This window comes from Equus quagga, chromosome 4 (genome assembly GCF_021613505.1).
Source record: "Equus quagga isolate Etosha38 chromosome 4, UCLA_HA_Equagga_1.0, whole genome shotgun sequence".
Taxonomy (NCBI): domain Eukaryota; kingdom Metazoa; phylum Chordata; class Mammalia; order Perissodactyla; family Equidae; genus Equus; species Equus quagga.
The window spans coordinates 15,145,869-15,168,385 of NC_060270.1; the positions used below are offsets into that span (position 1 = coordinate 15,145,869).

The 22,517-nt window shown below is 36.5% G+C and overlaps 1 protein-coding gene across 2 annotated transcripts in view; it reads right to left on the reverse strand.

Moving 5' to 3' along the window:
• Nucleotides 1-10,522: 10,522 nt before the first annotated feature.
• LOC124238331 (cell surface glycoprotein CD200 receptor 1-like) overlaps nt 10,523-22,517 on the reverse strand; it is a 36,961-nt gene continuing 24,966 nt past the window's right edge. For both annotated transcript variants that reach the window (XM_046659151.1, XM_046659150.1), the window contains exons 4-8: nt 19,095-19,412; nt 18,727-18,975; nt 13,189-13,294; nt 12,610-12,655; nt 10,523-11,917 (exon numbers count right to left, since the gene is read on the reverse strand). In XM_046659151.1, the coding sequence (XP_046515107.1) occupies nt 11,795-11,917; nt 12,610-12,655; nt 13,189-13,294; nt 18,727-18,975; nt 19,095-19,412 (842 nt within the window). In that variant the 3' untranslated portion in view covers nt 10,523-11,794. The remainder of the gene's footprint in view (nt 11,918-12,609; nt 12,656-13,188; nt 13,295-18,726; nt 18,976-19,094; nt 19,413-22,517) is intronic.

Consider the following 22,517-nt stretch of genomic DNA (forward strand, 5'->3'; position numbering starts at 1 on the left):
CCTTTTGATCTCTTCTTTGACCCATTAGTTGTTCATGAGTACATTGTTTAATCTCCATGTATTCGTGAGTTTTCCAGTTTCCTCTTGTTATTGATTCTAGTTTCATACTATTGTCATTGGAAAAGATACTTGGCATTATCGACCTTCTTAAATTTGGTTTGCACTCTAACATATGATCTATCCTGGATAATATTCTGTGTGCACTTGAACAGAATGTGTAGTCTGCTGCTGCTGGATGGAATGTTCTTCATATGTCTTCTAGGTCCATTTGGTCTAAGCTATAGCTTAGGTCCAATGTTTCCCTTTGAATTTCTAACTGGGGTATTGAAGTCTCTTACTATTATTGTATTGCTGTATTTCTCCCTTCAGATCTATTAGTACTGGCTGAATGTATTTTGGTGCTCTGGTGTTGGGTGCATATATATTTATAATTGTTATACCCTCTTGATGAATTGACCCCTTTATCATGATATAATGACTTCCTTTGTCTCTTGTTACAGTCTTTGACTTAAAGTCTATTTTGTCTGATATAAGCAGAGGTATCTCTGCTGTAAGTTGGTTTCCATTTGTGTGGAATATCTTTTTCCATCTCTTCACATTCAACTAATATGTATCCTTAAAGCTGAAGAGAGTCTCTTATAGGCAGCATATAGTTGGATCTTGTTTTTTTATCCATTCAGCCACTTTATGTCTTTTGACTGGAGAATTTGATCTATTTACACTTAATGTAATTATTGAAAGGCAAGGACTTACTACTGCCATTTTATTAATTGTTTTCTGGCTATTTTGTAGATGTGTTGTTCCTTTCTTCCTCTATTGCTGTCTTCCCTTGTGATTTGATGATTTTCCATAAAGTATGCTTTGATTCCTTTCTCTCTCTGTTTTGTGTATCTACTAGAGGTTTTTTCTTTTTTGTGGTTACCATGAGGCTTGTGTATAAAACATCTTATAGTTATAACAGTCTATTTTAAGCTGACGAGAACTTAACTTCAATCCCATAAAAAAACTCTATCCTTTTACTCCCCCCAAAACATTTTATGTTTTTGATGTCACAATTTACATGTTTTTATATTGTGTTACAATTAACATATTATTGTAGCTATAGTTAGTTTTAATACTTTTGTGTTTTACACTTTGTACTACAGTTAAGTGATTTACACACCAGCATTACAGTATTAGAGTAATCTGAATTTGACTATATATTTACCTTTACCAGTGTGTTTATCTTTGTACATATTTTCATGTTACTAATTGGCAACTTTTCATTTCAGCTTGAAGAACTCCCTTTAGAATTTCTGAGCAGCAGGTCTTGTGATGATAAACTCCTTCAGCTTTTGTTTGTCTGGGAGAGTATTTATCTTTTCTTCACTTCTGAAGGATGGTTTTGCCTAGTAAAGTATTCTTGGTTGACAATTATTTTCTTTCAGCACTTTGAATATATCATCCCACTCTCCTGGTCTGCACAGCTTCTGTTGAGAAATTCTCTGATAGCCTTATTGGGGTTCCCTTGTATGTGATGAGTTTTTTTCTCTTGCTAATTTCAAATTCTTTCTTTGTATTGATTTCAGAAAGTTTTAGTATAATGTGTCTTGGAGAAGATTTTGGGTGAATCTGTTTGAGGACCTGTATGTACTTAGATGTCCATATCTCTCCCAAGATTTGGACGGCTTTCAGCCATTATTTCTTTAAATAAACTTCTTGCTCTAGGATTCCCTTATGCATAAATTTTTTTCACTTGATGGTGTTCCACAATTCATGTGGGCTTTCTTCACTCTTTTGCATTCTTTTGTCTTTGTTCTTCTCCGATAATTTCAAATGATTTGTCTTCAAGTTCACAGATATTTTTCTTCTGCTTGATTGAGTCTGTTGTTGATGCTCTCTATTGCATTTTTCATTTCATTAATTGTATTCTTCAGCTTCATAATTTCTGTTTGATTCTCGTATGATTTGTACATTTCTGTTAAACTTCTCATTCTTTGTGGGTGTTGTTTGCCTGATTTTGTTTAGTTGTCTTTCTTTTTTCTTGTAGCTCATTTAGCTTACTTAAAACAATTATTTTGAATTCTTTGTCAGACAACTCATAGAGCTCTATTCCTTTGGGTTTGGTTACTGGAAAGTTATTCTTTTCCTTTAGTAGTGACATATTTCCTTGATTTTTCATGTTCCTTGAAGGCTGGCATTACTGTCTTCACATTTGAAGAAGGAGCCACCTCCTCCAGTCTTTATTGACTGGCTTCAGAAGAGAAATATCTTCATCTGTCAGTCCTGCTAGGGATTCTTAGGCTTTATCAGATGTTTTCTATGGATGTATCTGCTCTATGTTTCTTATTTCCTCTTTAGGGAGAATTCTTAAGTTTGTGTGCCTCCTCTCAAATGTACAAAGCTAGCTTAGATGCTGGCATCCCATTTGCTTTCCCTATGGTAGTGCTGTAGGCTCAAATTTGTGTGCTTTCTCCCAGTCCTGTAGAGTCAACTGGTTTTCTGTACATGTTCATTAGCCATCTGCAAATGCCTGCACTCACCACCCATGGTGGCATGTCAGGGAGACAGGCACATGGTGTGTGGAGGGGGGTGTTATGAGGCATGCAGAGTGTTTGGGGGTGCCGTGAGGTCAGTTGGAGAGGTGCGTAGTTGAGGTGTCCCAAACAGCTCATGAATGGGTTTCCTGGTAGAGTCCACAAGGGTTTAGTAGGAACTACATTCCTATGATGTGTTCTGAGCCTTAGCCACTGTGCTCCCAGCCTCTTCACACCGTGTTATGCAGATCACTTCAGTATTCTGAGTGGGTCAAGAAAAAATTGCTTTTGGCAGTGTCCTGCACAGCTGGGGAAGCTGGGCACTCACTCACATGCTCTCACTTTCCCCTGAGGAGAAACTGCAGGCTGAGTGCATCTCTCCTGGCACTGAGAGAGTAACTAAGAATTTTCCAGATTGATTTTTTAAAAAACGGAATCCTCAGATTCAGGATGCACAACAAATCCCGAGCAAGAAAAATAAAAACAAATCCATATTTAGGTGCACCACAGCAAAATTTCAAAACAATAAAGACAAAGAGAAGATCTTAAAAGCAGTGAGGGAGAAAGGACAGATTACTTATTAGAGAATAATACTGGTACTGACAGAAGAATTCTTAGCAATGATGGAGGCCAAGACAAACAGATTATCTCCAAAGTGCTGGAGTAAAACAACTGTGATCTTAGATTTAGTTATCCAGAAAAAAAATGCTTTTCACAAATGACGAGAAAATAAAGACCCTTTTTCTATACAAACAAAAACTGAGAGTTTATTACCAACAATACGGATCTTCACTATATGAAGACCTGCACTCCATAAACTCTTGAACAAAACTTGAAAATAGGAAAGAGAAGAAAGAAAGTGATTACAAAAGGAAGGTCTAATATTCAGGGAGGAATAACAAAAAAATTGGTAAATACATGAATAAACTTTTATAAACTACTAATAGTAATACCTAGTTTGAAGAATAGTTTTTAAAAATGATAAAATTTCAATATTAGATGACAATAACTCTAAGAAGGAAAAGGAAGTAATTGGCATTAAAACATTCTAAGGTACTTTAAGTAGGGTAATATTAATTAACTTTAGATTTAAAGCATAAGTGTTAAATTTTGAATGGTAACCTCAAAAGAATAGACGTGAGTATTTAATTTCCAGTACAATAAAAATAGATTCTTTAAAGCTCTATAAGTCCAAAAGGAAGCAAGAAATGAAAAAAGAGAAACACAGAAAACTCAGGAAAAATATAAAGTATAATATATTAATATTTAAATATATCAATATATCAAATATATAAACATGACAATAAATATCAAAATTGTCATATTTGATTTTTAAAACCCAGTTATATGATATTTAATAAAAGACTCACATTAATCCTATATACACAATAATGAGAATAAACAATACCATTGAATTATACACTTAAAAATAGTTAAAATGGTCAATTTTATGTTATGTATATTTACAAAAATAAAATGTTTTACATTATAACGCATTCAGAGAAACAAGAAAATACAACCCAAAAGGAAGAAAAAACAAATCAATCAAAATCAACCCAAACTGACACAGATGCAAGATTTAGCAGACGAAGGCATTAAAACTCTTTTAACTCTAATCCATATGTTCCAAAAGTTAACCTAAGATGTAGAAGACATAAAATAAGATTCAAACCAAATTTCTAAAAATAAAAACTAAAATATTTGAAGTGAAAAATACATGGAATGGAATTAACAGCAGATTATGCATTGCAGAAGAAAAAACTGTTGAACTTGAAAATAGAAACTATACAAAAAGAAATACAGAGAAAAGAGAACATTAACATGAACTAGGCATCAGTGAGCTATTGGTCAATTTCAAGTGACCTGATATGTGTATAATTAGAGTCCCCAAAGGACAGAGGAGGGGCTGGCCCGGTGGCGCAGTGGTTAAGTGCTTCGGCGGCCCAGGGTTTGCCAGTTCAGATCCCAGGTGCAGATGGCACTGATTGGCAAGCCATGCTGTGGTAGGCGTCCTACATATAAAGTGGAGGCAGATGGGAAGGGATGTTAGCTCAGGGCCAGTCTTCCTCAGCAAAAAGAGGAGGATTGGCAGCAGTTAGCTCAGGGCTAATCTTCCTCAAAAAAAAAAAAAAAAAAGGACAGAGAAGAGGAGACAAAAATAAATTCTGAGGAAATAATGGCAAAAAAATTGTCCCAATTTGACGAAAACTATAGACCCATAGATCCAGGAAGCTTAAAGAATCCCAGGCACAAGAAATATGAAGAAAATTACACCAAAGCTCATTGTAATCAAATTGCTCACAACCAGTGGTAAACAGAAAATCTTAAAGGCAGCCAGAGAAAAAAGACATATAGAAACAAGGATAAGAATGACAATAGATTTCTCATAGGAAACATGCAAGCGAGAAGACAACGGTGCAACATTTTTGAAGTACTGAAAGTAAAAAGTCCAGTCAGCCTAGAATTCTATTTGCAACAAAATAACTTTCAAAAATGCAGACAAAAAAGAGATTTCTTTGGGTGTAGAAAAACTGAAAAAATTTATCTCTTGATGACCCTCCCTACAAGAAATGTTCAAGAGAATCTTTTAGGCAAAAGAAAAAGGACAACATAGAGAAATACAGATCTACACAAAGGAATGAAGAAACCAGACACAGTAACTACATAGTAAATATATAAGATATTTTTTCAGTATTTAAATATCCTTAAAAGGCAACTAATATTTAAATATTTTAAATATTTAATAGTTAAAATGAAATATTTAAATATAAAATTGAAATAACTATGTATCTTTAAATTTAAATAAAAAATAACGCTATTTATTTCATAACATTAATAACATAAAGTTATAGCATAACACAACAGCACAAAGGATGGGAGAGAAGAAATGAAAGTATACTATTACGAGGTATTTATACTATATCCGAAGCACCATAAGAACATTTTAAGGTAGAATGTGATGTTAAAGATACGTACTATAAATCCTAAAACAACCACAAAAATAACAAAACAGAGTTATACCTAATAAGTATACAAAATAGAATCATAAAAAATATTCAATTTCCAAGGTGGTAAGTGAAAGAAAAGGCAAAAAATACAGATGTGGAAAAACAGAAAACAAATAGGAAATTGACAGACTTCACCCTAACCATATCGATAATCAAATTAAATGTAAATGGTCTAAATCTGCCAAATAAAGCAAAAATGGTCATATTGGATAAAAAGCAAGACTCAACTATAGGCTGCCTATAAGAAACATGCTTTAGATATAAAGAAAAATAGTTTAACAGGAACATAACGGAAATAGATACACCATTCTAACACTAATTAAAAGAAAACTGGAGAGACAATATTAATATCAGACAAGGTAAACTTGATAGAAAAATTATTACCAAGGATAAAGAATGTCATTTCATGATGATAAAGGAGTAAATTTATCAAAAGGATATAATACTCCTAAAGGTTTATGCATTTTATAACTGTGTTTCAAAATATATGAAGCAAAAACTGATTAAATTGCAAGGAAAAATAGACAAATCCATGATTATAGTCAGATATTTCAATACCCCTCCTCAACAATAATGGAAACAGACAGGGGGCCCAGCCTGATGGCATAGCGGTTTAGTTTGCATGTTCCACTTCGGTGGCCCTGGGTTCGCCAGTTCAGATCCTGGGTGTGGACTTACACTGCTTATCAAGGCATGCCGTGGCAGGTGTCCCACATATAAAGTTGAGGGTGGTACACCCCAAACTGCATGGGGACAGAGCTCCCACATTTGGGACCTTTCCAGACCTCACCCTGTGCACCTCTTCATCCAGCTGTTCCTTTGTATCCTTTATAATATCCTTAAAATAAATCAGTAACAGTAAGGAAGTATTTCCCTGAGATCTGTGAGCCATTATAGCAAATTATCAAAACCTGAGGGAAGGGGTTCCATGGGAACCCTCAATTTGTAGCCAAGTCGGACAGAAGTGTGAAAAACCTGAGGTCCTACTACTTGCGACTGGCATCTGAAACCAGGGGGAGTCTTTTGGTACCGAGCCCTTAATCTGTGAGGTTTGTGCTAACTCCAGATGGTCAGAATTGAGTTAAACTGTAGACTATATCCAGTTGGAGTCCACAGAGAATTGGAGAATTGCTTGGTGTGGAAAATCCACACACTTTGTCAGAAGTGTTCTGAGTAGAGAAACAGTTATCATTTAACAAGTAAAACAAATAAAAGTTATCCAGATTGGAAAGGAAAAACTGAAACTGTCTTCATTTACAGATGTCACGATCATCTATGTAGTAAATCTGCTGGAATCTTCAAAAAAGCTGTTAGAACCAATAAGTACATTTCTCAAGGTTGCATAATATATAAGTTCAATATACAAAACTCAACTGCATTTTTATATGATCTCAAAGAACAATTAGAAACTGAAATTTAAAAAACAATACCATTTACAACAGTATCTAAGAGTATGAAATGCAATATTTAGGGATAAATCCATGAAAAGATATGCAAAAGCTGTACACACAAAAGTACAAAACATTGCGAGAGAAATTAAAGAAGGGCTAAATATATAGGAGACCTACTATGCTCATGGATTGGAAGACTCTATGTTGCTAAGATATCAATTCTCCTCAAATTGATGTATACTTCAACACAATCCAATCAAACTTCAAGAAGGCTTTTTTGCAGAAATTGACAATGTTTCTAAAATTCATATGGAAACGCAAAGTACCCAGTATGGCCAAAATGTTAAAAAAGAACAAAGTTGAAGAGATAACACTACCTGATTTCAAGACATATAAAGCTACAAGGCAATGTGGTGTTTGGCATAACAATAGACAAATAGTTCAATAAAACACAACAGGGCCCATAAGTAGACCCATACAAATTATTTTCAACAAGATTAAAACGCAATCTAGTGGTGCAAGAATATCCATACGGCTATCCACATCCAAAAAAACTGAACTTTAATCTATATCTCAAACTACATATAAAAATTGTATCAAAATGGATCATAGACCTAAATGTATAACCAAAAACTTTAAAACTTCTAGGATAAAACCTTTGTGACCTTTGGGTTAGAAAAAAATTCTCAGATGCAATATCAAAAATAGCCCATAAAAGAAAACTTTGATGAATTGTTAATCAAAATCAAAAACATCCCCCTCTTAAAAAACAAACAAAAACAAAAAAATCTTCTCTTCAGAGAGTATGATAAAGAGAATAAAAAGGATTTGTATTCAGAATATACAAATAATTCTCAATTAGGAAGCAAACTACCAATTTTTTTAAATGGGCAAAATATTTGGACATTTATCAAAGAAGACAGATGAGTGGTAAATAAGTATATGATAAGACAGCCAACATCATTAATCTTTAGCAAAGCACACATTAAAACCACAGTGAGAGGACAACATACGTCGATTAGAATGTCTAAAATTAGGAGGATTGACTATACCGACTTGGCAAAGACATGGAAGAACTGGGAATCTGGTACATGGGTGGGGCCATGTAAAATAGTACAATGGCTTAGAAAAACATTTTGGCAATTTCTTTAAACGTTGAACATCCACCTACCATATGATCCAGACAAACCACTTCATAGGCTTTTACCCAGGAAAAATAAAAGCACATGTCCACAAAAATACTTGCACAGGAATGCTTGTAGCTTTGTTTGTAGCAGCCTAAAACCAGAAACAACCCAAATGTCCACCAACAGGTGAATGGATAAACAAACTGAGGTATATCTGTACAATGAAATTCTATTCAGCAATTAAAATAATGAACTATTAATGTGTGGATGTATCTCAAAATGATTGTGTTGAGTGAAAGAAGCCAGACCAAAAAATCTAGAAAATGCAAACTAATACGTAGTTTTAGAAAGAAGATCAGTGGTTCCCTGGGGAGGTATAGGAGCAAGAAGACTTAAGGGGTAGGATTACAAAGAAGCATAAGAAAACTTTTGGGGGTGATAGATAAGTTCATTATCTTGATTGTGCTGATGGTTCCACAAGTGTAAACCTACGTCAAAACTTAACAAATTGTACACTTAAATATGTGCAAAAGTTAACAAAGTGCATGCTTTAACTATATCGATTATACAACAATAAAGCTGTTTTCAGGTGTTCATAAATGAAGTATAACCCCTAATAAATGTAAACTACAATGAATAACTTTTAAACTACTAGAGGTGAAAGAAAGAAAAGAAAAGAAAAGAAAACTAACCAATCCAGCGAAGCATAGTGAAAGAAAAAATAAAACAGAGTGGGGTGAGAAAACATAGAATATGAGACATACAAGATAAAATTGGAGAAATATGACCAAATAAATATGTAAGTAATCACAACAAATGTGTATGGTTTAAATTCTCTTATTAATAGTTAAAATCCTCAAAGAGTTAATAAAAATCAACTCTATCTTCTTTATTTAAAAAAGCTCTAGTTTCTTTGCAGAAGGTGTGCCTAAAATAAAATGTCACAGAGAAGTTGAAAATAAAGAGATAGATGATGCCATAGCAGGCAAATATAAAGCGGTGAAAGGATGGATTGGGCAGCTACGGACGTGAGTTGTTCAGATTTCCCATCAAAAAGGAACTTGCCATTCAACTGCAAGGAGTGCAGTTAGATGATGGTCTCCAGTTAACACCTTCAGGATCCGTTTCAGCTTTTGAGCTGAAGCCATACTCTTCCCAGCCAATGACTAAACTTGAAAGGGTATCAGAGTTTGGCTATTTCTGCTCATGAAAGATTCTTCTTAGAAGCAATCTTTTCTGCTAGGGCTTCTCATTGGTTTGGCCAAGACTTTTACAGTTGTACATCGTGATCTGAGGCTCTCCCTCCTCTATGCTGCTAACTCCTCTCTTTCCTTTCACAGGTTTCATTCAGATCACCATGATGCTCTAAAGGCTTTCCCTCCCCTATCTTACATCCTGCCCCTTTACTCTTTTATAAGTGTAACCTCTCTCTCCCAATTAACTTTGTTGCCCCCAGCTCCATCTCAGCCTCTGCTTCCTGGAGCACCTAACTGAGGCACCTGATCCAATCTCTAGATTTTCCTGATTCATCAGGTCTGAAGTGGATCTGGGGAATCTATATAATTTGTTATTTCCCCACATGATTTTTTTTTTTAAAGATTTTATTTTTTCCTTTTTCTCCCCAAAGCCCCCCGGTACATAGTTGTATATTCTTCATTGTGGGTCCTTCTAGTTGTGGTATGTGGGACGCTGCCTCAGCGTGGTTTGATGAGCAGTGCCATGTCCACGTCCAGGATTCAAACCAACGAAACACTGGGCCGCCTGCAGCGGAGTGCGCGAAATTAACCACTCGGCCACGGGGCCAGCCCCTCCCCACATGATTTTGATGTTCAACCACATTTAGCACCTCTGTAGTGGAAGATTTTAATTATTTTATTTTCCATGCAATATAATTTAGCATTTATAAAGCAGTTGAAGTCTTTACTATGGTGTCATTTGACGTGGCTGTTTAGACACGATCAAATTAAGATGTAAACACAGTTTTGTTTTTTAGTAATAATAGATATTTTTGAACCTAACTAACTGTGAGCTTCATCCCAACCAGGGTTGGATGAAAAGGTAAGAAAAGATGAAGTACAGGGTTATAATGTCTATTGTGCACACTACTTGATAATATTTGTATGGAGAAATTTAATGGTTTGGTTTTGGGGGCAAGTCAAATGGTAACAAAATGATTTGGTGAAAATATCAAGTGTCAAGTGTCATTATACTAGTTTTACATCCAAAATAGACTAAAAATCCCTTTAAAGATAAAGCCTAGAGTAACCAAAATGTCTGGAGAGAGGAAAACATATTAATAAGACAAAATAGCTGCCTTAAATGTTTCAAATGGCATAATTGAAGAATGAATGGATTTGTTTTCATTTCTACCATGATGAAAAATTTTAATGCTTTTCCTGCTATGGAGAAACAGGCTTATTTTTTCCATAAATAAAACATACTTTCATAATATTAAAAAATGATTAATATACACATCCCCAATATTTTATTCCACAGAAAAATGCAGGAGAGGGTCAAGTCCATTGCCCATGGCCATTCTCTTAGCACACAGGTCATATTTTACAGATACCCAAAACCTCTGTAATGCATATTTAGCTGCTTATATAGTCAATAAATGTTTGTTATTTGATAAATACATCACAATAAAACGTACACCACAAAAATACACATTTTCAATTTATCATATGTACAAAACTGTTAGGCATTAGTTATCAATACCTCCATAGAGATATAATGAGTTCAGAAAATGCTAATGTCCTCACACTTGTTCTCTCGCTCTCACAAACATTACAGAAAAATATAAATCTAATTTTATTAAATAATATAATTGTTATCATAATCCAATATCATATTAGCTAACTGATTCGAAACAAGAAGTGGTAATCTTGCATATATTAAAATAACAGTATAGGAAAAGGCACATGCAAACACATTTGGAAGGAATGTAAATTGATACAATTTGACATGTTCATCAATAATAAAAATGCACAAACTCTTTGACCTAGTGATTTCACTCAAGGAAATTATCCTATGAAGATACTCAAACAAATACAAAAAGATGCATACACAAGAAACACTCTATGTGGTATTGTTTATAATAGCAAAACAAGCAAAACTTAAAACAGTCTAAATGTCCATCACTAGGGTTTTGGTTAATTAAATTATGACATAACTATACAATGGAATATCGTGTAGCCATTAAAAAGAATGAGGTAGCTCTGCTTGTGTTGATATAAAAGATCTCCAAGACATATTATAATATTAGCTTTCTAGAATTACACAACAGCACTATGGCATATTCCCATTTGTGCCTCGACAAGGATATGGGTATGTATATGTAAATAGACATATAAATGTACACATATACCATGGGCATACAGATATGTCATATGCACATAGAAATTTTCTGGAGGAATACATAAAAATTTTTGATGATTGTTCCTTCTGCAGAGTTATTTCTTGAAGAAATTTGGTTTTCATTATCTACTATACTGAACAATTTGAATATTTTATCATGAGAATGATTTCTTTGTAAATAGTATCAGTTCTTCAGAGAACAAGCTAGTAGCAGCTAAGATTCTAAAATTTCACTTGTGTAAGAATGTAAATGCAAATCCTTCTATTCTTTTTCTTCTAAGAATCTTTGAAAACCTAATTTCAAAATAGATCTTCCATTCTAGAACTCTAAGAAAGTCAAAGCAGTAATTGTACTGTTTCTTGATTCATTTGTCCTGGTGCTAGACTCCAACAACTTATAAAGTATCGAGACCTATTCCATCAACTTCACTTTGTAACATCCGACACCTCTCCTTGTTTGTAGTATCATAGAGTGGATTGTTCTTCTCTGTGTAGCTGGCATAAGGCTGCATTTCATCCTAAGAAAGAACTCAAAGTCAAAACTAATTTAAAAAAGCCATAAATTACAATAAAAACTACCTATGTGTTTCTAACAGGTGCCCACAGCCTTAGCATCTACCAATAATGCTTATAGTTATGTCTCCGGTTTACATGAACATAGAGAAATACTTCTCTCTAATATTTTATGAAAAAAAATATTTATTGATTACTTAAGTCTCAGTGTCAGATAATAAAGGTTGTGTGAAAGTAGGAATGGAGAAGAATGAAGTGACATGAGAAGCATTTTTAAAAAGAGGGTCAAAGATTTGGTAAGCTACTGGTTACAGAGATTAAGGAGTAAGACAGGTTTTAAGCTTGGGTAAGAGGGAAATGATGATGCTATTGAGAAAGGAAAGTCAAGAATTAGAGATGGTTTCATAGGGGAGGAAACCCCAACTCAGTTTCTCTGCAGATAACCATCCAAACGAGGCAACCGTTATGTTTTGTAGGATGCAGTTCATGAAACGAAAATAAGGATTTGGGGTGGTATATAAATAGTATTTGGTAGATAATTAACAAAATAAATACATTTGTCAATTAGGACTCTAAAATTAGAATTTCTACTTTTCACCTAAAACACTAATATTGATGCAAATTATAAATTATGTGGCTAGGTTTTCAGATTACACAGCTTAAAAGCTTGCAAATATTTTTCTAAATCTTATCTTACCTCCTCAACACCTGGATTAGCTTCTGTTTTTTTCAATTTACATTTTCTGTAAAAATAAAAATAAGGTGGACTGAATGCAGGAAACATTATTATTTAGATCGACAGTGGAAAAACAATAAAACAGCATATTATTAACGATTGTGGTTCATTTGATAGAAGCCACAATATATCAGAAATGAGCTACCAGAAATGAGTGAAGAATGATGCTTGAAGTAGTACACTCAAATAAGATAAATCTGGATTTTGAAAAAGGAAGTGAAATTATGCAACAAGAGCTTGATGTAACAGAATATAAGTGACACCTCCTCTATAGTATATGAAATAAATTATTGTAATTCTTTTCCCAAATGAAAAACTAGCACGCCCTAAATGGCCTAATTCACCATCTTGTGAGCCTAAGTAACCTAACAAAATCCCTCTCATCATTCAGAGTAGTCCAAGTCTATCACCTTCAGGACATGCCGCTTGATTATGGGAGAATTGATGTTAACATCTTAGTTTTACCCAGTTCATCAACTCCATATTTCTGACTCCTTTCTAACCCAATAAAGGTAAAGAAGAGAAAACATCAGTCAATACCTGCAGCCACTGTTTTTCAAAAGCCAAATGGATCCCCCGATGACAAAGACAATAAAAATACAGGGGATGATATAGAGAAAACTTAAGTTTGCTGTTGTTTGGGCACCTGTAAATATAGACACAAAAACATATGGTTCAACGTTGTGCAGCACTAAAAAGAAATGAGCTATCAAGCCAGGAAAAAGACATGGAGGAAGCTTACATGCATATTACTAAGTGAAAGAAGCAATCTGAAAAGGCTACATACTGTATGACTCCAACTATATGGCTTTCTGGAAGGGGCTGAACTGTGGACACAGTAAGAAAACCAGGAGGCATTCCTGGGGTTAGGGTGGAGGAGGGGTTGGATAGGTGGAACGTAGAGAGTTTTAGGGCAGTGAAACTACTCTTTACGATACTATATGGTGGATACATGTCATTTACACATTTGTTAAAACCTATAGAACATATGCCTAGAGTGAACCCTAATGTAAACTATGGACCTGAATGATAATGATGTGTTAATGTAGGTTCATAGTTTATAACAAGTGCACCACTGTGGTGCAGGGCATGTAGATGGAAGGGGAGGCTGTGCATGTGTTGTGGCAGAGGTTATATGGAAACTCTCGGTACTTTCCACTCACTTCTGCTATGAACCTGCAACTGTTCTAAAAAAAATAAAGTCTATTAAAAATGAATAAAATATATGCACATATATAGCTCAAGGACGTCTCACAGTACATGAAATTCATTTCTGTGATTTTATTTTAAACACTTCTAACCCATTCATAGTTTAATAGTTGTTATAATAAAATTGTTTTATCAATTCAGATTCTAGGCTTTCCAGCAAGACATTATCTTAAGGCAGAATTTTATTGCTTTAAGGGTTTATGAATGGTACATTCCTACAGAAGAAATGTGAAATGTGAAATTTAGATCTCTCCATTAGATCTCTCTTCTCCAAGATTCAAAAATAAATAGGGGGTTGTAAGGAAGGTAGCTGGAAAAATAACCCTAATTCTGAAGTCACCTTTCTTCCAGGGCATTGAGACTGAAATGAATTCACGGCAGCAACTTTAAATTATTTATTAACTGCTGGCAGCATTATAAAGCTCAGTCTGACGAGAGCACAAGTCAACAAAGGAATTGCCAACTCTGAGAGGCAGTGGTTTGCAGCCTGTGCTCCCGGCGCTCCATGAACGTGGCTGGGGCGGCAGGAGAAGGTGAAGCAGAGGCTGAGCAGGCTGGCATCCAGGCCCTCCACCTTCCTTCAGCAGCTTGTTTTTACACTTTGGATTTCTCTGGGTTTATTTGAAAAAGAAAAGTTTTGCTTTACAGTTAAAAACAGCATTGTTTTGAAAACCTCTCTTCCAAACGAATGCGCTTTCTTTCATTGGAAGTGTACTAACAGAGGCTGGGGATTACCCTACAAAGAAGATGTGAAGGAGATCCCTGCACTGAGTGGGAATGGCCTAAGGGTCCCTTCGATTCTGAGATTCTATAAATATGATATCTCATTGTGATACTGGATGGTTGAATTTAATATATAACCAAGGCACAATTACTCTTCTCAGTAAATACTGCTAAACCCTTTTCTTTACAAAAACAAATATTCACTTTAAGAAGGAATATTGAAAAATAATGGGTTAAACACATGGGTTTTTCTCTTCTCCCTTCTTAAAATTTACTAAAACATGGGTAAAGAAATGTTTTAAAGTGCAGGCTTGCAAAAGCAGAGAACAGGGATGAAAACAAGAGCAGATAACAGATTTCAACCTGTTTTTAGGTGAAAAATGAATAGAAGAATGGGAAATAATTTAGGGTGGAATTAGTAAAAAACCTTAGTGCCCATGCAACTCCAGGAAGACTCAAGAGTAGGAAACACCAAATACAGAGAAAGGGGTTTGTAGAGAGTGAAGTGTGGGACTAACAGTTAGGAGCTTATTTGAAAGTCTGTATTGGGAGCAGGTAGACTGCCAAGTTTCCTCCCACCCTGTGCCAGCTCACGCGCCTCCCTCAACCAGCAGAAAACAGGATGTTTGGCCCAGAGAAGATGAACCAGGAAGACTCCAAAGTCAAGATTCCAGACATAATGGAGGTTGGAGATGGAGGTTGGAGATGAAGGGCCAGACGGAAGAGAGGTGTTAACGGAAAGTCAGGGTTCTGAGCCATCACACACAGACACACATGAATGCACATTCCCCTCTCTCTCTGTCTCTCCTCCCAGAGCACTGATACGCTTACCCCTCCAGGGCAAGAGACTGAGAGTTATTTTCTGCAGAACCTGAACAACTTCAGAGAAGACCTTCAGATACATGAGGAAATAAGGAATCTTCTATTTTTTTTTTAATTTACCTCCTTTTCACCCTGTTGAAGCTGACTAGTTGACAAACTCACTCACAAATAACATAGCTTCCAATCAACACTTTAGCTTCCACTTTGATTTCAACGATAGGCAACGATTACCAAAGACTTAAGGAAAACCTCCTATGTGGAAGAAAGAGATTAAAACAAATGTCTGGAAGGCAGAAGGAACTCAGATTAAATAGACATGGATCAAGCAGAGGATCATGGGACAGAGAATGTCCAGACAATAGAAGGGCAGCAGGTTTAGTGACCAACTGGGCCAGATTAGACGAGCATGTATAAACTCAAGAAAGGATGCTTCAAGAGAAAAATGGAGCTGACAGATTACCTAACAAATCTGATCATGTGGAAAGTAGTATTAGGAGATGTTCTTTAAGCAAGTTTAGTGATAATTAACTGCATACAATATTAAAGAAACAAAAAAGTAAAGCAACTATTAAGTCCAAGAAAAACAAAAGGTTATTTAAAAAGGAAAGTACAAGTTTATTTCTTGATTCAACACAACAAAATTTACATGTTCAAAATAATGTAAACACTGGCTATTTCAGTTAACCAAAAATTGATATATTACTATATACAGAAGGATGATGGAAGGGAAGAAGATAAAGTTAAATTCTTATCTACCATAAGAGGAAGTGAGTACATAAAGTCTACATCTGACATATTAAGAAATAGCAATATAATCATGTTGTTTATAGAAATGGAGTTAAATACTAGAAGAAACACTTGAAAATTTAAAAGTAGTTGCCTCTGGGAAGTTGTGTAAGGATGGAGAGGTGGTGAGGGAGAGCCAGAGACAGGGCTAATGTTTTCCATTGTAGCCTAATAAAACAATAGAGACTTAAACTATATGCGTTATGTTGATTAAAATGATATTTAATTCGTTTTTAAATAACAAGAAATGAGAGTAGGATGGGAGTAGAGAATAGAGAAACTAAAGCAGTAATGAGCTGAATCATAGACATTATTACAAGACATTTAAGAAATTTCACTGGAAGGGCCAGCCTGGTGTCATAGTGGTTGGGTTTGTGTGCTCTGCCTCAGGGGCCCAGGGTTCACAGGTTCAGATCCCAGGCATGGACCTGCACACCACTCACCAAGCCATGCTGTGGTGGTGTCCCATATACAAAGTAGAGGAAGACTGGAACAGATGTTAGCTCAGGGACAATCTTCCTGAAGCAAAGAGAAGATTTGCAACAGATGTTAGCTCAGAGCCAATCTTCCGCACCAAAAAAAAAAAGAAAAAGAAATTTCACTGGAAAAGCCTGGAGGAGAAAATTCTACCAGACTAAAAATTCATGAAGGTAATTTATGAGTGGCTTTATTCTTCTAATAAAGTCACGAGTGTTTGTTTAAAAATTAAAACCGTAAGCATTCATTTAAATTAAATGGTGATGGGAAAACTGGACAGCCATGTGCAAAATAATGAAAGTAGACCCTTATCTTACAACATACACAAAAATTAACTCAAAATGGATTAAAGGCTTGAAAGTAAGACCTAAAACCATAAAACTCCTAGAAGAAAACTAGGAAGTATGCTCTTCAACATTGGCCTTAGCAGCATCTTTTTGAATATCATGTATCCTCAGACAATGGCAACAAAATAAAAAATAAACAAATGAGACTACCTCAAACTAAAAAGCTTCTGCACAGCAAAGGAAACCATCAAGAAAACAAAAAGACAACCTAACAATTGGGAGAAGATATTTGCAAATCATATATCCGATAAGGGGTTAATATCCAAGCTATATAAAGAACTCAAACAACTCAACAACAGAGAGACAAAGAAGCCAATTAAAACAAGAGCAGAGAGGGGCTGGCCCAGTAGTAACCAGCTGGTGTAGTGGTTAAGTTTGCATGCTCTGTTTCAGTGGCCTGGGATTTGCAGTTTTGGATCCCAAGCATGGACCTAGCACCACTCGTCAAGCCATGCTGTGGCAGCATCCCACATAAAATAGAAGATTGGCACAGTTGTTAGCTCAGTGACAATCTTCCTCAAGCAAAAAGAGAAAGATTGGCAACAGATGTTAGCTCAGGGCCAATCTTCCTCACAAAAAAAAAAATGTGCAGAAGATCTGAATAGACGTTTTTCCAAAGAAGATATGTAGATGGGGAACAGGCACATAAAAAGATGTTCAATATCACTAATTATTAGGGAAATGCAAATGCAAAAATGAGATATCACCTCAAGCCTGTCAGAATGGCTATTATTAAAAAGACAAGAAATAAGTGTTGGAGAGGATGTGGAGAAAAGGGAACCTTGCACACTGCTGGTGGGAATGTAAATTGGTGCAGCCACTATGGAAAACAGTATGGAGATTCCACTAAAAATTAAGAATAGAAATACCATACAATCCAGCTATTCCACTGCTGGGTATTTATCTAAAGAACATGAAAACACTAATTCAAAAAGATATATGTACTCCTGTGTTCACTGAAGCATTATTCACAATAGCCAAGACTTGGAAATAACCTCAATGCCCACTAACAGACGAATGGAGAAAGAAGATGTGGTCTATATACACAATGGAATACTACTCAGCTATGAAAAAAATGAAATCTTACCATTTGCGACAACATAGGTGGACTTTGAGGGCATTTTGCTAAGCAAAATAAGTCAGATGGAGAAAGTCAAATACTGTATTATTTCACTCATATGTGGAAGATAAAAAAAAAACCAAGAAACAAACACATAGATATAGAGATTGAGTTGGTGATTACCAGAGGGGAAGTGGGGAGGAGAGAGGGCTAAAGGGGTAAAAGAGCACATGTGCAGGTGACAGATGGCAATTAGTCTTTGGGTAGTGAATACGATGTAGTCTTCACAAAAACTGAAATATAATGATGTACACCTGAATTTTATATGATGTTATAAACCAATGTTACCTCAATAAAAAAGAGAGAGAGGTAAAACTCATAAGTAGTCATTTAAAAGTACACTACTACAGCCAATTTACTAGTAGAAGTGAACATTAAAAGTAGAATAAACTGCATTGTATAATGTGACTTTTTACAATAATTTTCTGTATTATTCTTCTAGACATATCTCTTTATTCTGAGGAAGAGAGAGAGAGAAACTGGAGGGTGGAAAAAAATCCTTGAATGAAATTTCTCTGCATATTTTTTTCCTTCTTAAGGTAACTCCTCTGAAAGAATGGAAAAATCAAACACAAAACGAGAAAAATTACGAACCTTGTGTCAGCTCTAAAGGCAGGCTCTTGTTGCCAGTCACATGTGAGACAGAGCAGGACACATTAGACAAAGGGTGGTCCTCCCAGCGGCATGTACTCTGGACGGTCACTGTGCCATTGGCCCAATGTTCTCGCTCGGTGACACAGTCTCCCTCTGGAGTCCAGGAGATCTGTGCAGCCGGCTTCCCTGCAGCTGCCCTGCACACCGCGGTTCCATTCTTGCTTTGAAGCAGGGTCACCTCGGGGGGCACTGCAGAGACCAGGGAGAAATGCTTCAGTCTTGACACATGGGCTATGGAATTTAGAGGGACGTTTGTTTCAGTGCCAAATCTGGTTATCTGAAATACCACAATATGTGCTCTTCCTTACCTAAAACTTGGAGGTGATATCCACGATGGAAATTCCCATCAGGTGTTACCATTTGACACATGTAAAACCCGTCATGAGTGGTGGCCACTGGATCAATCTGAAGGGCGAGGTTCTCATCAGGTCTGGAGGCCCAGGTTATTCTCTCGTCGGTACAGTTTCCTTCCTTGGTCTCATTTCTATCTCTCCTGTACGCTCTGGTGCAGGACAGCTTGTCTCTGAGGATTATTTGCCACGTTGTTACCACCACAGAAGTCAACAGGATGGAAGGGCAATCGAACACAGCCTTCGTATCCACAGGTACGGACAGAGAAGTGTTGGCTGGATACACACACACACAAGGAGAATAACAAAAGAAAACCTGATAAAGAACTTCCTGTGTTAAATTTGTCCACAACGTATTACACAAAGTTGTACTAGAACGTTGCTTTGCTGGAGAACTCATTCCAGAAATGTTAGATTTATAGGAAATTAACATTCATGAAATATATATAACATATTAAATCCACCCAAAGATTAATCAATTTTGTCCTGTACTATGTATCATTAGGAAAACAACATGAATTATGTGTACGACAAATTTTTTTAAAGCATTTTGAAATTAATTAGGAGATCTGATGTCTATAAAACAAACAGAAGAGAAACAGAATTCTAAATTAAAAAACAAAGGCAATGTTCTAAATAAAATCTTTTGGTCATAGAGACTATTAGATGTATCATGCAATTCATGGCCCTCAGGGAACAAAATGGAATCTTTAGTGACGTGATTTTCTCCTCCTAGGTTTTGATGAAAGCAAAAAACCCAGTAACATCACAACTAAATGCCTGTCCTCGAGGGTGACACTTCAGACAAACATAAAAGTGGAAAGTATATGGGACTGGGAAATTTTTTCGTTTAATTTCCATGTGAAGAATCACAAAGTCAGTGAAATCAACAGATTTGAAAATAATCTGTTACTTTATCAGTTGGACCATCCCACAAAATGAAAAATAATCATGCCTAGTGAAAACAGCTGCTTAGAAGTACTTATTCTTGTGAAAAAGTACTAAATTTTCTTCTATAAGTCTTCTATAAAAAGGATTTTATTGCAAATGTCTGATATGATCAAACGTGGCCTTTGAACGAGTGACCCTTCCTTCCTACTCCATCACATATACGCTCCCAGACAGTTCAGCCGCAAACTTTGTTCACAGATTTTGTTTCCAAACGTTCAATACAATTATCAGGATTAAATACAGAATTGACCTATTTTTCCATACTTTAAAGTAAAAATTAAGACCTGCGAGCATCTTCCCACATAGAAGCTCAGGCTTTCCCCTAACCTGACCTGTTCAGGACCGAGGGGTTTGCAGAGAGGTGAGCAGGTGTATCTGTTACGACCCACCTGCAACAGAGGTGTCAGTGATTTCATCTCTTTGACATGAGCTGAACCAGCTGGGGCAGGGCGAAATTTCTATGTATATGAAGCTCATTTTTTCCAAACTCTGCATTTGCCCTCTCTCATATGGTCTTTTGGTGTCACCTGCCTCTTTTGTAACGTACTCAAGCCTTTGCATTTCATGGCCAAATAAAAATCACGTAACTAGAAAAAGGAAGAGGGAGGATTTTAAAGCAGATCTGAGAGGACAGTTCAAACCATACTCTTTCCACCACTCCGGGTGGCGTCTCCTCGCAGAGGGAACCTCCAACTTGGCGAAGGCTTAGAGGCAAGCAAGAACGTGGCTAGTTGGAGAACAACTGGAGGCGGGTGTGGGTAAGCATATCTGTGCACAAGGGAAAGAAGCTGACGATAAAACCAGGAAGGTAAGAGACTAGTGTCATAACATGTTGTGAAGGCTCTTCTACTTTTGGTATTGTGAACTTTAGCTTGTAAGCAGTGGAAGGCTTTAATGTTTTTGCCTTATTTATCCTTAAGATCTGCCTCTAATTTTTTAAAGGAAAGTACTAGCTAATCAAATGAACATATGCATTTTAGCAGGGGCACAGTATCCAAAGAAGTAACTCAGGTGGTGAGGGTTCCGAGCACAGTGGACATTCTTTCACCTTCCTCCGCTCTACGACCTTCAGTCAATCCCCCTTCACCTACAATGATAGTTCTTATGTCACTGCTACGATTTCACCCTTTCTTCATCCTCTTCTTTCTTTTTTCATACCTGTTGTGATAATTTACCGATAGCCAGTCAACCCCCACACTCAGTGTGTTTGGCACCTAACAAATACATTCTCCATACCCTCCCGCGATCCGCAGGATGATTCACCTCCTACTTCACAGAGAAGACAGAGGGCAGATTCTCATATTTGCTCCAGAACCAGCAGTCATATCCCATCGTTTCTGCATGCTTTGTCTATAAATATCTTCCAGTCTCATTCAGTCCTTTGCACGCAAATTCCAGTTGGCTTTTGGGCATTTCCTTTCTTTTCTCATTACAATACCATAGTTTCACTCCCCATCACCATGCACGTAGGTTTCTGCAAAAGCCTCGTAACCTCTGTCTCTGTCTCTAACTCTCCTCTCTTCAGTTCAAATCGTATATTACCTCCAGGTACATCATTTTATAACACAGTTGTGATTCTGTCAACACTGAGATTGCTTTAGAGATCCCTTCAGAGATCTCTTCAGAGATCTCTCACTGCCTGAAGAAAATGTTTAAATTAAATGTCTTTGTATTGGCTCTGAAAGTCCACTTTTTCAAACCGACTCACCTTTGCAATCTTATCACCCCCTAGACTGCCCCCACATTCCAGCAAGGAATCACACAGCACAATTGCATTTCTATGTCTTTCTTCACATTGTTCCCATGGTCTGGGATGCCCTACACAATTCTCTTTGTCTACTAAAATCCTCCTCTTCCTTTAAGACTCAGTTTACATGCTGCATCCTCTGTGAAGCCTTCTCTGAGCCTTGGTGCTTGGATGCTCCCTCCTCTACATTCCCTGGTCCACTTGATGTGAATGCTTGTCTCCTCTGTCATATATGACAGCTGTGCTCATGTCTGGGTTCCCCCACAAAATAAGCTCCCTGAGGGCTCTCTGACAGTCTTACTCATCTTGCTTATCTTTGTGTTCCCCATGAAGCCTAGCACTGTGCCTGAGAGAGAAAGATCCACAATCTTCAAGTGGGATGAACTGTTTTGGGGGAGGAAGAGTGGGGTCATTCAGGCTCCCTCAGACCACAGCACTCACATCACCATTTTCTTTTTTTTTAAAGATTGGCACGTGAGCTAACAACTGTTGCCAATCTTTTTTTTTTTTTTCTGCTTTTTCTCCCCAAGTACCCCCAGTACATAGTTGTATATTTTTGGTTGTGGGTCCTTCTAGTTGTGGCATGTGGGACACCACCTCATCATGGCCTGACAAGTGGTGCCATGTCCGCGCCCAGGATCTGAACCAACGAAACCCTGGGCCACCAAAGCGGCGCTGGCGAA